Source organism: Rutilus rutilus, assembly GCF_951802725.1.
Source record: "Rutilus rutilus genome assembly, chromosome: 5".
Classification (NCBI taxonomy): domain Eukaryota; kingdom Metazoa; phylum Chordata; class Actinopteri; order Cypriniformes; family Leuciscidae; genus Rutilus; species Rutilus rutilus.
The window spans coordinates 14,787,352-14,805,308 of NC_140213.1; the positions used below are offsets into that span (position 1 = coordinate 14,787,352).

General features: G+C 43.0%; 1 protein-coding gene across 8 annotated transcripts in view; it reads left to right on the forward strand.

Annotated features, from left to right (window-relative positions):
• The window catches only part of def8 (differentially expressed in FDCP 8 homolog), a 115,448-nt gene extending 106,416 nt beyond the window's left edge, over positions 1 to 9,032 (forward strand). For 5 of the 8 annotated variants that reach the window (XM_084409650.1, XM_084409649.1, XM_084409652.1 and 2 more), the window contains one exon: positions 8,137 to 9,024. In XM_084409650.1, coding sequence (XP_084265776.1) covers positions 8,137 to 8,221 — 85 coding nt within the window. In that variant the 3' untranslated portion in view covers positions 8,222 to 9,024. Of the gene's footprint in view, positions 1 to 8,136 lie in introns of all 8 variants that reach the window. The other 3 variants (XR_014627474.1, XR_014627475.1, XR_014627476.1) reach the window with 1 other exon arrangement.
• The last annotated feature ends 8,925 nt before the right edge of the window (positions 9,033 to 17,957 follow it).

Here is a 17,957-nt window from a genome sequence, read left to right on the forward strand (position 1 = left end):
AATCGGATATGGGTCACAATTTAAAGAACGTGTAAACAGACAGTCAAAAAAATCGGATTTAGGCAACAAATCAGAATTGGGCATCAAGACCTGCAGTGTAAACGAGGCCTTGGGTATGTGGTCCAAATCCGATCTTTTGAAATGCGACTTCAGTCTGAACGGCCAGGTCGCATGTATCCGACCCGCACGTCATTGATACGCAACAAACGTCATAAGTCTGCGTTGAAGTAGTCGCAAAGAGTATAGAAGTACTTCTATACTCTTTGGTAGTCGTCGGTTTGAAAACGGACTGCATATTCGTCGAGCTGAGGTAAATCTGCCGAACGGGTCGACCTCGACGAGCCCGTTAATTAAAAAAATAAATAAAAGCCCACGGCCACCATCATTATATATCCAATGTGAATAAGAGCAGACTAACGTTATTTTAACTTATTTGTGCTGATATTAGATAGGTCAGCGGCTGCTGTCTGGCTCTTGTGTAACGGTCGCTGCGCGCGCTCGTGTGTTATGTGTGTGTGTGTGTGTGAGTGAATCACAGTAAGTTGACGTTTAGCTACTTCCGCAAACAACAAGTGACGTCGTTGACCGTTGAGTACTCTTTTGCGCATGCGGGTCACTTCTGTGTCATTTCACGTTCACACAGGAGATCACAAAAGGTCGCATTTAATTGGAAATGTAAACGGCCTTGCAAAAAAATCGAATCTTTTCAAAAAATCGGAATTCAGCATTAAGCCCTGCAGTGTGAACGCAGCCTAATCAACGTGTTTAGGGTTACTTTGAAAATGACAGGTAGAAATGTTGGAGCAGGGTTGGAACTGAAGTCTGCAGGAAGGTAGCTCTCCAGGAGAAGGGTTGCAAACAAGCCAGCACGGGCCCTTTACGGGCCCACTTAGGGCTAGCCTAAGGGCCCCCAGCGGGCTGCCCGCGCTGGGCCCATGAGAATTTGCTCATTGGCAAAACGTTGGCCCCTTAGCGCTGGCCCTGCACGGGCAGCCCTCACTTACTGTACATTCACACCGCCGCCGACTTGAGCTGCAAAGAAGCTCTGGCCGCCCTGTCAAGGACGCTTGTCAAAAAGTACGGAGAAGCTTGTTGACGCTTTGGCCGCTCTGAAGTCTGTGTCACACCATGAAATGTAAACAGGAAAAAAAAACAAGCAATACATTGACACTAGAAACCTTTTATAATGACAGCATTTTTATAACCGTTTTGGTCACATTTGGTCGGGAACAAATTATTTTGATTAATATGCGCGAGGGAGAGCGAGCAAGACGTGTTGTTTGAAGACGGTGAAGGTGAGTGAGTGCGCGCGCGCGGCCGGGGCTCTCTCTCTTTTGTAACTGGTCCCTATATGAAAATAACGTCATAAATTTTATATAATAACGTCATAAATTTCGTCATAAATGATAGGAAACCCAGCAACAGCGATTATCAGTTTCTCCTCCATTTTCTCGGAACTAATGTTTTGGTAGGAACGAAAGTTTACATCGTATGTTTCTCCGGAATCAGCAAGCGCGAAGGACGTCTATATTCTGATTGGTTGCTGGCGTTTTGCCGCTGCTTGCCGCTGAACCGCGTCATAGCTCATTACCATAAAGTTGAGCTTCTCTCAACTTTCAGATTGACGCTCAAACCGCCCAAAACGCGACGCCGATGGATTTGACGCTCCTTGCAGCTGAGAGAAGCCAGCTTCCATTGAAAATGAATGACTTCCGGTAACTTTGGAAGCTCAAGTCGGCGGCGGTGTGAACGCACAGTTAGCCCCCAGGAAGCCCTCACAGGGCCCGCACTATTAATCTACAACAATAAATCTGTTTTTAACTATAAATACTTTTCAGCTACTATAACTTATTCTATACATCTGAAATGGATGCAGTCACCACATAACTAATGTCTGTCTTGTCAAAAAATGTACAGTAGTCAAAGGGATTTCAAATCAATGTATTTATTAATTACAAAATATAAAACATTCAATTCAGGTTAATACAGGTTAATAAAGCTAATTTAACACTCTGAAAGGGACTAAAAATTCTCTATACAAATATAAAATAATTCAAATAAACATAAAAAAAATACTGGTAACACTTTATAATAACATTCGATGAACTAATCATTTACAAAACATTCATAAATGATTAGCAAGTGATATACTAACATTTTATGTATGTTTTGTAAATTCCATTTACAAGTGATTAGCAAATGATTAACTAATTATTTACGAAACATGACTATGCGTTCATAAATGATTAAAAAGTGATATGTTAATTATTGTATGTATGTTTTGTAGATTCAGTTATAAGTCATTTACATTTGATTAGTTAATGATTGACAAAACATGAATATGCGTTTCATAAATGTTTAATAAATTGTTATTTTTTTTGTATGTATGTAGCAATTAGAGGGTGCAGAAAGTGTTGTAAATGCCTTGAATACACGTACAGATCATTTGTAACAGGTAAGTGTTCAACACAATGTGTAAATGCATGAATAAATCATTTAAAACACTTTCTGCATCCCCTAATCTAAAGTGTAAACTATTCATCACTTGTAAATGTGTTACACATCATTCGTAGATTACCACTTCAAGAATCAATAAAGCATAAGATCAACGAATCTTATCTACGAATGATGTGTAACACATTTTCCAAGTGATGAATAGTGTACACTTTAGATGTGTTGTAAACGATTTATTCATGCGTTTACACATCATCTATAACAGGTGTTGAACACTGTAGTGTGTACTCACTGCAGTGTAAGTGCTGACTGGTGAGGGTATAGACAGCTGTCTTCTGTAGTGTGCACTGCAGTATATTCTCTGACACACTTGGAGTCTTTAACCACTGTGCACCTGATGTGAGCAAAACATACAAAAAAAGTAACAATTTATTAATTGAGGGTGGCTCGCTGGAGGAGGGTGGCTCTATGGTAGAGGGTGGCTCGCTGGTGGAGGGTGGCTCGGGGTGGAGGGTGGCTCGGGGTGGAGGGTGGCTCGGGGTGGAGGGTGGCTCGCTGGTGGAGGGTGGTTCGGGGTGGCTCGCTGGTGGAGGGTGGCTCGGGGTGGCTCGCTGGTGGAGGGTGGCTCGCTGGTGGAGGGTGCCTCGCTGGTGGAGAGTGGCTCGCTGGTGGAGGGTGGCTCGGGGTGGCTCGCTGGTGGAGGGTGGCTCGCTGGTGGAGGGTGCCTCGCTGGTGGAGAGTGGCTCGCTGGTGGAGAGTGGCTCAGAGGGTGGCTCGCTGATGGAGGGTGGCTCGGAGGGTGGCTCGCTGGTGGAGGGTGGCTCACTGGTGGAGGGTGGCTCGCTGGTGGAGGGTGGCTCACTGGTGTAGGGTTGCTCGCTGGAGGAGGGTGGCTCGCTGGTGGAGGGTGGCTCGCTGGTGGAGGGTTGCTCGCTGGTGGAGGGTACAAAATTAAATTAACAAATATAACAATAAAACACTAGACTTCACTGTATAAATTATACATAGATTCTTAATAAAGCTACTGTGTTAAAGTTCTTATAGTTTTGTTATATTAGGGATAGTTAACTGTTACCCCAAAAAATCTGTTATCATTTACTCTCTCAAATTGTTTTAAACCCTAATGATTTTCTTCTGTTGAAAAAAGTTATTTTGAAGAATGTGGGTAACCAGACAGGTGCTGGTCCACAGTGACTAGTATATGTTTTTTTCTACATTGGAAGGACCAGCAACTGTTTGGTTACCCACATTCTTCAAAATAACTTATTTTGTGTTCTGCACAATAAAGAAATTAATACAGGTTTGAAACAACATTACAGTGAATAAATAATGACATTTGACATTTTTGGGTGAACTATCCCTTTAAGGACAAGCGGCAGCATGTTTAATATTAGGATGCTGTCATTTTAAGACCAGTATGCTGCTCTATATACAGCCACGCATCCAGTTTTCTCTCAAATGTTTTCTGCTAAAATGGCGTTTTTCGGGGACTAAAATAGGCCAAGGCCGCTCTCCCCTGGGCGGGCTCTGACGTGTAATGGCGTGATGCTAGCTCATTGGCGCACACGTCAGAGGCGCCCGCGCCATTGTGCCGCAGCAAAAATGCGTTTTACATTATAGGCTAACGTTACAGTAAATCAAGGAAAAGGAGTTTCCCCACTGTGTATGGGGAACTGAGGTTACGATAGTAACCGAGTAGTTTTCTCTCAAATGTTTACTTTCACAACATATCCCATAACCAACTGAATGCACTGATACTAACGTTACCATCTTCAAAAGCAGATCGTGGAGCCATTTTAATCGTCCACGTTCAAAATTCGAGCACAGCCGTTAGACGAACGTAGTTATAGCTTTATAACTTTTTTTCCTTAGACTTTAGCAGTTTACTGTGACAATCTGACGTGGTAACATACAGAATATGGTAAACGAGGTGAAAAGGACCATATTTAGCCTATATAAGCTAACTAACGTTAGTTTATTGACAACCTAGCTGCTAACGTTACTCCGTTGTTGTTCGACAAAAATTGGATTAACAAAAAAAAACATTAATTACTGAAAATACAATAATAGCAGAACACACACACTATAGCAAATATTTACTGTTAAAGATAATACTCAATTTACAATTAAAACTCACCTCAGAGTCAGGAGAATTCCACTGTGAAGGCAGAAACAACCGTTAGGAAGGCGGAAAGTGACGACTGCAGCCTGTAGCGCGATGATTAATCAAATACGTAGTTGATGTTCGACGCATGCGCGGAATTGGATACTTTTAACACGCATTTATTAATCTTTTATTTAATGTAATTTAAACTGTAATGCCGAGTTAAGGATAGAAAAATAGATACTTAAATATATATTTCATTAGATGAATTATATTAATTATTATTAATTATTAAATGCAGGAAGGTTTCTTCAAGCATCTCGGAGACCTTCCCAGTTTTTTTCTGTTTCTTATCAGACTCGATGATGGTGAGATCAGATCATACCGGCTGTTGTCAGATTCCTTGTGCATACACAAATCTCACTGGTTATTACAATTAATGGCAAAAAGAATGTTTGGAAATTAAACTGATATTTCCTACTGACACACTACAGCAAAATAAATAACCGACTTAAAACCTTTTTTTTTTTGTTAATGTAAACATAAATGTATATATTTAATACTATATATATATATATATATATATATATATATATATATATATATATATATATATATATACAGTGCTATGCATAAGTTTAGGCACCCATGCTAAAGTTGACTAAAAAGAGGAATAAAAAATCATCTTTTGGAAATTGAACTTAATGCCTTAATTTAAAAAATTAGGAAAAATCCAACCTTTAAGGACACCAATTTTCTTTGTGAATGAATAATGTATCGTAAATAAATAAATGTTCTTCCTTAAAATACAGGGTGCATAAGTTTGGACATCCCTATGTTAAATTCCCATAGAGGCAGGCAGATTTTTATTTTTAAGTATTCTTTTTTTTTTTTTTTTTGGATACTATGCATCCTGATAAAGTTCCCTTGGCCTTTGGAATTAAAATAGCCCCACATCATCACATATCCTTCACCATACCTTGAGATTGGCATGGTTGTATTTCAGTTAGCCTAATAGCTAGTTTGATTCCCATTGAGAGCAATGCAAATCAAACTAGCTATTAGGCTAACTGAAATAAAAACCATGACAATCTCAAGGTATGGTGAAGGATATGTGATGATGTGGGGCTATTTTAATTCCAAAGGCCAAGGGAACTTTATCAGGATGCATAGTATCCTAAAAAAAAATTTTTTTAAATACTTAAAAATAAAAATCTGCCTGCCTCTATGGGAATTTAACATAGGGATGTCCAAACTTATGCACCCTGTATTTTAAGGAAGAACATTTATTTATTTACTATACATTATTCATTCACAAAGAAAATTGGTGTCCTTAAAGGTTGGAGTTTTCCTAATTTTTTAAATTAAGGCATTAAGTTCAATTTCCAAAAGATGATTTTTTATTCCTCTTTTTAGTCAACTTTAGCATGGGTGCCTAAACTTATGCATAGCACTGTATATATAGCATTGAATGCTCTACAAATAATTCTTATAAGTTAATAACAAAAAAGATAGGCTATAAATTACATGAAAAATAGCACTCCAAAGAGCGCTCAATCTCTATCTCGGCAGACATTTTCCTTCTAAATATTTAAAAATTGAGTGTATAGCCTAAAGTTAAACTTATGATCTCCAATGTTGTTTTGAGTGTTGTATGGTGTGAAAAGCAACTATAATGAATAAACATTTATTTGACTCGACTGAGGTGTTATTAGTCATGTGAACTTGTCTTTTCTTTCAATTTAATCTAATTTTTATTGTTGAAAATGTTTAGCTATATTAGAATGATATAAATGGCATTAGGCCTATACGTCTATGGGAAATTGTATAAAAACAGACAAAAAGAAGAGAGAAGTTTAATTTAAACTTTAAAATTAAAATTTAATTTAAACTCAGCGAACTCTGCCAGAGTGATCGATATCATAATAACTAGTAATAACTTCTTCATATCTCTGGACCATCAATAACTTTACATGTTGACCTTCTCAAATAAATTAAAAGCCTATTGTTTTATTCCTGATATGCAGGATTCAAAATTAACTAGGTTGGTAGATTTTTTTAAATTACGAGGCATCCAGATTTTTACCACCAATTGCATGGTACACTGTTAATTTTGGATTACATTACAAACATCATATCCAGTAAAAATAATAGGCTTTTTAAAGTAAGATTTGTTCTTAGAGTTTTTAAGGGATCATGTGTTGTCTTGTAGACACAATCCAGTGCAAATAATGGATTTTTTCTTTTTCTTCCTGCTGAGCAGAGTTATAAATGGAAGGTCTTATTGAATTTCACATTCAATTTTAAAAAGCAGCCAAAACGTAATGAAAGTGGGCTACCTAAACAAAACTTGCATGGGCCCAAAGGTACAAAAGCTGCTCTGGGCCCGAACGGGCTGGCCCACAATGGGCCACCATGGGCTTAATGTGGGCAGCCCGCTAGTGTGGGCTGCTCACAGTTAGCCCGAGGTGAGCCCAAAGCTGTGGGCCTCGCCTGGGCAAGCCCACACTGGGCCTGTTTAGGTTTGGTGTGGGCTGGCCCTAGCCCACTGTGCCCGCAAAAAGCCAGCATGGGCCCCGCAGGGGCATGTTTGCAGGGGACCCTTGCCCTAAAGGTAGATTGATATAAACATATTTTACTCTTCCTAACTTGCTCAGCGATATTGTCTTCGCTGTTGGTTTGCTATGACAGTAGTTGACCTGAAAGAGAAAATGTCCCTTAAATGGTTAGTTCACCCAAAAATGAACATCAGCCCATGATTTACTCACCCTGAAGCCACACTAGGTGTATTTGACTTTCTGCTTTCAGACGAATACAATCTGAGTTATATAAAAAATTGTCCTGGCTCTTCCAAGCTTTATAATGGGAGTGAATGGCTGGAGAAAATTTGAAGCCCAAAAAAGTGCATCCATCCATGATAAAAAATACTCCACACGGCTCCGGGGTGTTAATAAAGGCCTCTGACATTTCACTTCAAAATGGATAATTCGTGACCAGTGTTTTGTTTTGCTCTTTCCTCTGAGCTTCTGCGTTTGTCATTACGTTGTGCGTCGGGTCAGGGGTTATTCTTCCATTGTAAATCAATGGCCGTCTGTCGGAAGCTAGTGATTATAGTTTATAAAGTTTTAAATATGGGTATTTTCCTTACACAAACGCATGGCTTCATTTCAGAAGGCCTTTTTTAACCCCCTGGAGTGGATTACTTTTGGATGGATGGATGCACTTGTTTGGTCTTCAAATTTCCTCCAGCCATTCACTCTCATTATAAAGCTTGGAGGAGACAGGAATTTTTTTTAACATAACGGCGATTGTATTTGTCTGAAAGAAGAATGTCATATACACCTAGGATGGCTTCAGGGTGAGTAAATCATGGGCTAATTTTCATTTTTGGGTGAACTATCCCTTACAGTTACCCTTGTGACAATGCTGAGTATTTAAGGTAAACAACAATGTACTTGTGCTGCTGAATGAAACTGCACATTTCTGAAAGCTTGTGTAGCTAGAAGCGTTTGCGTTCATGTACCTTATTCATTCTTTCTAAGTTTTGTTCTTGTTTTTTATTTTGCCATCTTGCCCAGGGATTGCTACTATGATAACTCGACCACATGTCCACGCTGTGCGAGAAATCTGGAACGCAAAAATGAGGAGTCTCTGAACCCATAGATCAGCCTGACGGATGGATGCCTCACAAACACTGTGAAATCTTCAGAGCCAGAACTCTGGCATGTGGGTCTTGTCTCATCTTCTCTGTAATTTATTTGTTCCTGAGGTTTGTACCATGCTCCTGTCACTCTTAGAAATTATGACAATTTCTGTATTGTCATAAATTTGGTATGATCAGCATAGCAGGAAAACCTAACTGCTTTTAAAATCAGTTTCCCTCTGTTTTCCCATACATATGGAATTTTTTGTTACAGTTAGATGTCTTCAGTCCAAACAGAAATCATCCATGGTTTAACAATGGCATGTTCTGCTGAAGACTATGACTATGATGACTGTGAGATCATTTTGATCTAAAGATTCCAACACAAAAATCTGGGTAACATGCTTGTCATCTTGGGATCATGCAAAAATACTACAAGGCAACACTGTTTTACTTTATAGTTATATTCCCAGAATATACAGTGGCTTAATGTTGTTGATTATTTTCTAAAACTTATGTTGTGCTCCCATTTTATGAGATCAACATGGTCATGTTCTAATCTATTCATGCATCTGAGGGGAATGACTACTTCAGTTATATCCAAAATATCATTGGACGTTTTTGTACGGTTTGTTCAACAGTCATTTCTTATTTAAGAATATTATAATTACCTGGTGTTAAATCTGCTTAAATGGCAGAGTGCTATTTAATTGCCTCTGTAATAACTGTGCAAGAGAACCTGTGACATGTTATGAAGTCCAATAACTAACATATCTTTACACAAAGCATCAATAAAAATAATAAAAAGGAACAGTGGGCCATGTTTGGTTGATCTCCAGTTTCACTTCTAGCATTAATCAAATAGTACCCTATGGGTATGGGGTAAAGATGACCCCTACACCTTAATTTTTGTTTAGAATAAAGTCTATGATAATCCCTCTCAATCATTACTTATGATCCACTAGAAGTATGTTGTGGTGTTCTCTTACGAGAGGTCTCTCGTACTGCGTAAATTTCTTACGCTAGGGGAAAATCCCTTTTCCGCGAGATATTGAAGCCAAAAAATTATCCTTAATTTTGTATTATTGTAAAACGCGTTGCGTCAGCATACAGACATAGGCAAGATGGCTCGTGTGCCTATTGGCTGTTCTGCGGCAACTGCAGCAGCCTATCGAGCGAGGCCTAGCGTGACGTCAGACCCAATGAGGGTGCTCCGTGCCCGCTGCGTCACATCCCGCCGAAACGGGCGTGGCTTAGGCCTATAAATCCAGCTCGCAGGCAGCTGATATCTGATTTTTCATCTCTTCAGCGAAGCACACGCATCGCTGGATCCGGAGAGAAGCCGCGCCGTCTGAGGAAGCCTTTACAGCGGGACGAGTCGTCACTGAAGCCGCTGGCCGCGCCGCCTTCTATCGCCTTCCCGCTGCGCTATCCGGCGCTTATATCCTTTACTCTCTCTGCTGTGTGTGTGTTCGCCGCCACGACACACACTGTCTAAAAGAGCTCGCGTCTTTTTAAAGATGCCTTCCTGCGGCTCGTGCAGAGCCACACTCAGCGACGGGGACCGCCATGTTATCTGCGTTTCCTGCCTGGGTGAGGATCATGCAGCTCTCGCGCTCGCTGACGGCGGCTGCCCTCATTGCGAGCTACTGCCTATGGCGACTCTGAGGACAACAGAGGGTACCATTCGCTGCCGCCGGTCGAAGAAGCAATAGCAAACCACTTATGCCCGCCCTCCGCTGGACGGCGCGCTAAGCTGGCGCTACCTTCAAAAGCTTGCCGCATGACGTCAAACCTGCTCGGTCGCGCTTTCTCCGCCGCTGGGCAGGCTGCGTCAGCGCTGCATACTATGGCCACACTGCAAATTTTCCAGGCCGATCTCCTCCGAAAGCTGGATGAGAAAGGGCCAGATGCAATTTGCATGCCAGACTTGAGGCCTCTCTCACTGTGACTGAGAGACACCTGTGGCTAACGCTCTCCGAGATGTCTGAGTCTGAGCGCGCCGCCTTCCTCGACGCTCCGCTTTCTCCCGCTGGCCTCTTCGGAACTTCCGTCAAAGATTTAGCGGAAAGATTCGCCGAGGTACAGAAAGCGTCACAGGCTATGAAGCACTTCCTGCCGAAGCGCTCCAGTTCTGCAGCAGGCCGTGCGAAACCGTCTGCTCAGAGCTCACAGCCTCAGCCTCCGGCCACCGCCGCCACTTCGCAGCGCAGACAGGCCCGAAGCGCGAGACCGCGCTCTCGCTCATCTGGCCGCCGCCCCGCCCCGCGTGGGCCGCGGCCCAGGATTGCGGTAAAGCCCGAGGCCCCGAAGTCGTCCTAGCACGCCTAGGGAAACGACGGTGTTCAAGTCCCGCCGCGGCCGGACTTCCACCAAAACTCATTGCTCGTCCAGTTCCAAGAAATGTAACTGTTCCAGTGTATTTTGCAGTCAACAAGCCGGTTCCACTGCCCGCTTGCCTGCACACAAATGCCGTTTTCACGGCTACCCAGATAAATCCCACAAAGAGCGTATTTTCTGGTGTCCCGGCCACGGCCGATGGTGTTATGAGTGTAGACAAAATGCCCACTGCCCAGTGCTCATTCCTACACACAAGCACAGCCCGTCACACAGGGCTCGCGCACATAAAATCGACCCAGTTCGATTGCGCATTAAACGTAGCAGATGTGCCCACTGCCCAGTGCCCACAATCACTACGTTTTGCATGTCTCGAGGTTTCTGTAAAAACGAAACCAACGTGCATTCGCTCTGCTCAGGCTGACAATGCTCTCGGTGTGGTAAATGTGCCCGCTATCCCACGCCCACATCCACACATAGACATGACAAATCCTACGGGATTCGCCCAGCCCTCCCCCTCTCAGTTAACCACCGCAGAGTCGTCGAGCGCGGGCAATTTGCCCGCTGTTATCAGCGCGCCCTCTGCCTCAAATGTCATAAGCGCGACGCTTATGTTGCAGCACACCAAAGCCCCTCTGTCGCTGAGCGACCAGTGCGCGCTTCGCATTCAACCCCTAGCCATTCGTGCAGATGCATGGGCAAGGCTACCCGGGGTTTCGAAGTGGGTGCTAGACATTATAGAAAGAGGCTATTCGCTACAGTTTCGCCGACGCCCGCGCTGAGACCACGGTAAAAACAGAAGTAGCACACCTACTTCGAGCCGAAATTTTTAAACTATTGAGCAAAGGGGCCATAGAGCCGTTATCTCAAGCTCAGAGCGAAGGAGGGCTATACAGCAGCTTCCTGGTACCGAAAAAAGACGGGGGTCTCAGACCCATACTAGATCTAAGGCAACTGAACAGAGTGCTTGCAAAGCGACAGTTCAGAATGCTCACGACCAGAAAAATCCTCGCGCAGGTTCGCCGAGGAGATTGGTTTGTGTCAATAGATCTGAAAGACGCGTATTTTCAAATACAGATAGCGTCACGTCACAGGCGATATTTGAGATTCGCCTTCGAGGGCCAGGCATATCAGTACACAGTCCTGCCGTTCGGCTTGTCCCTAGCACCCCGTACATTTACAATGTGCATGGACGCAGCGCTCGCATCCCTCAGTCTACAGGGCATGCGATTATTGAACTACTTGGACGATTGGCTGATTCTAGCTCAATCTCACTCGGTGCTCATAGAGCACAGGACCATTTTGCTCGATCACCTCGAGAATCTGGGTCTCAGAGTCAATTGGGCGAAGAGTTCTCTGTTCCCCAGACAGATAATATATTTTCTGGGCACAGAACTGGACTCGCTGTCTATGATAGCGCGACTATCACCACAGCGCGTACTAGACATTCAGCGCGCAGCGAGCTCTTTCCGCTGCGGCGCATCTGTCCCGCTCAAGAAATTTCAGAGGATGCTAGGTCTCATGGCCTCAGCATCATCAGTACTTCAGCTGGGCTTGCTTTGCATGCGCCCGCTACAGTTCTGGCTGAAAGCGCGAGTACCGCGCCGAGCGTGGGCTTCCGGTCTGCTTCGTCTCAAGGTCAATCAGAAATGCATCGCAGCTCTGAAACCTTGGAAAGCAAACGACTGGAACCAATCAGGTGTAAGCCTGGGGACTTCCTCGAGTGTGAAGGTAGTGTCTACGGACGCATCCACCTCGGGATGGGGAGCGCTGCTCGAGGGCAGACCGTTCTTCGGCCAATGGTCAGAACGGGAGAAGCTTCTTCACATAAACTGCCTCGAAATGTTGGCAGTAGACAACGCGCTGACGCGTTTTTGTCCCCAAATACGAGGACACCACGTCCTGGTCCGCTCGGACAACATGTCAGTGGTGTCCTACATAAATCGCCAGGGCGGCCTCAGGTCCTGAAACCTGCACAGGCTGACAGAACGCCTCCTGGTGTGGGCTCGCTGAGAGCAGCGCACGTGCCAGGGCTCCTAAACGTAGGACCGGACAGACTGTCCAGGAACAATGTTCCGACAGGCGAGTGGTCTCTACACCCACAGACAGTCCAGCTGCTGTGGAAGAAATTCGGCAGAGCGGAAGTAGACCTGTTCGCGTCTCAAGAAAACGCTCACTGTCTGGAATTTTTCTCCAAGAGCAGGGACGCGCTGGCTCATGTTTGGCCCCGCCGCCCGCTCTATGCCTTCCCTCCCGTCTCTCTCCTGCCTCAGGTGATAGAACGGATCAGGGAAGAAGGATGCTCAGTGCTACTCGTAGCGCCGTTCTGGAAAAACCAACCCTGGTTCCCAGTTCTGATGCAGCTAGCGAGCACTGCCCCATGGCCAGTGCCAGTGAGGAGGGACCTCCTCTCTCAGGCCAAGGGCTCGATTTGGCATCCGCGCCCAGAGCTGTGGTCCCTTCATGTTTGGGCCATCAACGGGTACCCGCTGACCTCCCAAGCGGAGTGTTAAACACAATCACGCAGGCTAGAGCTCCGTCTATGCGACGTCTCTATTTCTTGAAATGGTCAGTGTTCTCCAGCTGGTGCACAGCTCGTGGCGTGTCGCCCCCAGACTGTGGGGTGACGGAGGTTCTCTCCTTCCTACAAGAGCTGTTGGACAAGGGCAGGACCCCTTCCACACTCAAAGTGTATGTGGCGGCCATAGCAGCGTTCTCAAAAACAACGCTTGGTCAGTCAATAGGAAGGAACGATTTAGTCATCCGCTTCCTTAGAGGAGCTAAGATACTGAATCCTCCCAGACCTCCCTCAGTCCCTGTATGGGACCTTTCTACGGTGCTGGAAGCCATGAAAGGTGACCCATTCGAGCCTTTACAGACTATTGATCTTAAACACCTGTCTTTCAAGACAGTGTTTCTCCTGGCTCTCGCTTCAGTGAAGCGCATAGGGGACTTACACGCGCTCTCAGTAAGCGCAACGTGCATGGAGTTTGGGCCTAATGACTCAAGAGTTATACTCAAACCTAAGCACGGTTGCGTTCCAAAATCCCTCAACACACCGTTTAGGGCGCAGGTCATTTCCCTGTCAGCCCTACCGGTCTCTGACGAGGAAGGAGACGCAAGCTTCCTTTGTCCAGTCAGGGCATTAAGAGCTTATGTGTCTCGCTCATCTGTCTTCAGACAGACGGAGCAACTCTTTGTTTCGTTCAGCGGACGTTCCAAGGGACTAGCCGCGTCGAAACAGAGCCTATCCAGATGGATAGTTGACGCCATTGCGCTGGCGTACACTTCCAGGGGCATGCAGTTCCCGTTGGGTGTCAGAGCGCACTCCACAAGAAGCATGGCTTCATCGTGGGCCTGGTCAAGTGGGATTGCCTTGCAAGATATATGTATGGCGGCAGGCTGGGCCTCCCCGTCTACATTTATAAGGTTTTATAACCTAGAGGTTCCCGCCTTACAGGCCAGGCTGTTGTCGGTCTAAATATACCAGTACTGTCTGTTCTGATGCTATCGGTTCAGGATACTGTGTCTGCTGAGCACTGCTCGATGAGAACTGCTCGCTGATTGACCTCAAAATGCTTATGGGCAACGAATAAGACCCACAATTTTCCATCAGTTCAGGCCGTACTCCGCCCTGTCTATATGATGTAATTTGCGTCTGAGGGACGCTACTATATGTGGAAGAGCGTGGCTCCGCCCCTCCCTCTTCCCGGACTCCCTGTGAGTTCCCCTGGTGATTATGCACTATATGAACCCCGGGCTTTCGCCCTTGGGTCTTTGGTGTCAGATCCCAGCACGCACGGCGTTTTACATTGGGTCCCCTAGCGTAAGATACTTACGCAGTACGAGAGACCTCTCGTAAGAGAACGTACTCGGTTACTAACGTAACCTCGGTTCTCTCTAGAAGAGGGAACGAGTACTGCGTATCTTGCCGTGCATGCACACGCTCTGGTTAGCTTCGGCGATGAAAAAACAGATATCAGCTGCCTGCGAGCTGGATTTATAGGCCTAAGCCACGCCCGTTTCGGCGGGACGTGACGCAGCGGGCGCGAAGCAGTCTGGGTCTGACAGAGCCAGCTAGGCCTCGTTTGATAGGCTGCTGCAGTTGCCGCAGAACAGCCAATAGGCACACGAGCCGTCTTGCCTATGTCTGTATGCTGCCGCAACGCGTTTTACAATAATACAAAATTAAGGATAATTTTTTGGCTTCAATATCTCGCGGAAAAGGGATTTTCCCCTAGCGTAAGATACTTACGCAGTACTCGTTCCCTCTTCTAGAGAGAACCGAGGTTACGTTAGTAACCGAGTACGTTTGTGCCTACAGAGACACTGCCCTGCAGAGGCCAGCTGGCCATCTTAAGCACCAGATTTCCCGGCCACTGTACAATGTGGGCCAGCCTGTTATTTTGTAAATACATAAAGAATGAATGATAGTAAATTTACGTAGCCTTCAATCAGCCCAGGTACATGGCCAACCTAGAATGGGACATTTATTATCCTCAGGCTTAAACTAAAACATGGTAAAACTGATGACTTTCACTCTGTGTCTGGTGGTTAGAAAAAAGCACCACATATTTAAGTTCATATATTAATACTTCATATGAATCATTCTTTTATATATATATATATATATATATATATATATATATACACTGATCAGCCACAACATTAAAACCACTGACAGGTAAAGTGAATAACATTGATTATATCGCTGTACAGTATATACCAGGGGTCTCCAACCTTTTTTCATTTGAGAGCTACTTTTTAAAACTGAAAGTGGCCGAGAGCTACTCATGTTATACAATACTTAAATATCTTAAATAATGTCTCATAACTCTCATATTATCAGCTATCCAAACTGTTTTAGATTTTAAAGGAGTGTCTTGCAACATGTTATCTACTAACAGGTTTTTTTTTTTAATGAAAAGATAAACCTCACATATTTCAGCCTTTATCAAAAAAGATAACTTACTGACATTTACAATGCACATTAGCTTATCTTTTATAATTAATAGTAAAAATTCTGTCATATTTTCACATGGTCTGAACGTCTGAACCAGGTCTGAACAATAAAGGCAGACAGACTGAATAAAATGTAAATTCACTCTCCATCAGTAGGTGGCGCTTATGGAACAGCAGAAATTGAGCCGTTTCCCTGGTAACCTCTGTAAACACAGCAGCGCTGCTTATAAACCAATAATAACCGGCTGCAGAACCGCAGAACCATACGTCATAACAGTGTGAGGACGACAGCTCCAGCCTGACAGTCTGATGCCGGAAGTGGGCGGGGTCACAGTCTGATGCCGGAAGTGGACGGAGTTCATGTTTAACATGGTAGAATAAGGAAAAGAAGAAGAGAAGAAGCTAAAAATAATTTATATCTTTGTTGGATACAACATACTTAACGTTACGCTTATACAAAACGGCTCTAAGTACTTTGTAAGTTAATATTCAACAAAACTATTGATCTGTCATTGACAACATTATATGCGAATTGAACTGAGCTGGATGATAACATCACAATTTTCTCCAGAATTGCTAACGTAACGTTATATAGATTAATTAACTGAATGAATAACTTTTTTACAATAGAAATGAATCAACACTGAACCTACTTAAGATAGATTATGACACTATTTTGTTCTAGATCTGCCGAGACAAACTTTGTTGCATTATTTTCCTATGATCCGTGTAATAAAGCTGCTTTGAAACAATCTGTATTGTAAAAAGTGCTATATAAATAAAGGTGACTTGACTTAATAAATGTGACTAAGTGAGAATTGTGATGATGGCACTTGATCATGTATTGTTATTTTACAGTTGGATTGTATCACTTTGTTAGGTTACATATTTATGGTCTGTGATTTAATTTGTTGTTAAGCGTTGTATTTTATAGCATTTATTAAATTTTCTGACCATGAGAATTGCATTAATTGTATTTTATTTCACCTACAGAACCACATAAGTCAGAGATGGTTCAGCGCTAACAGCTTTGGAGCAATGCATAACATGCTGCAGAAATGTTCACTGCCCTTTTTTGTGATAGTAGTTTTTTTAAACAGACAAAACGGGACATTGACTAATCACATTAAAATCCACTTTTAAAAGGCTGTTGTTCATGGAGGTATGAACATCTGGAGTTATTTTTTAATATACAGTGGATATTATTTTACATTGGCAGACGCTTTTATCCAAAGCGACTTGCATTGCATTTCAAGGTACACATATTTAATATTTAAGCCCCTTTGGAATTAGATGGTTTTCTGCATGAATTAGACAAAATATTATCTTCATTAACGTCTAAAGGTTACACAAACAATCCACACTGAAACTTAAGCTAACAAAACACAAACAATTATATATTTCTGTATTTATATTTTGTTATAATAATAATTCATATCTATGAATGCATCCCATTAAACATGCAAACACATAGGATAAGTTTGAGTAGGGTTAAATGCGATGAAAAGCACCTCAGGATTAACTCAATTTGTATTTATTGGATTTATTTTTCACTTGAGAATTATTGTTAAATGTGTGCCTGCATAACTTTTATAAGATTTATTTTCTTTGGTTTGATTTTATTTTGTATAACTTATTTATTATTTAGTTCGATTTTGTATTTGTATTTAATTACTATTATTTATTTGGAGCAATTAAATCAAATGTTCAAACGCTCAACCTTTGTTTTCATATCATTATTTTTTTGTTTTAAGCTTTGTTCAATTTATATTGTTAATCATTTGACTCAACAAAACAAATGGATAAAGTATCATTTGAACTTTTAAAAAACTATTAACATTTGTTAATAGTAGTATATTGTATTTTTTTAATAGGACAAAACATAATTCTTATATTTTATCATATTTGAGATATTACATTTTCAATTAAATCGTTTAAATGCCTTGCTGCGCCCACTTCCGGCATCAGACTTTAAACCCGCCCACTTCCGGCATCAGGCTGTCAGGCTGGCGCTGTCGTCCTCACACTGCTATGACGTATGGTTCTGCTGTTCTGCAGTCAGACCTATCTCTTATAAACAGTACTTTGTCTTTATTAGGCATTATACAGGGAAGATGAAAAGCAAATGCCATCGAAACTTTTCTAAAGACAGTTGGTTCATCCTTAGAGATGCACTCAATACATTCTTTCAAAATAAATTCTCTCAGCAATCTGCCTTCCATCATGCTTTCACACATAACGAAACCTACGCTGCATGCTGTGCCTCTGTGAGACTCCTGCTTAATCTTGCTTGTGTGGCGGGGCGGTGTAATTTTTGAAACACCAGAGCAAGTTTTTATTCCCTAATAAAGAAAGTCCGACTACGCCACCCTAGGGATTAGCCCCAGGGAAAATACTCAAACAATGAGCAAAGCACACAGGTTCGGTTCCCTCATAGAATTAGGCAAGAGACGTGAG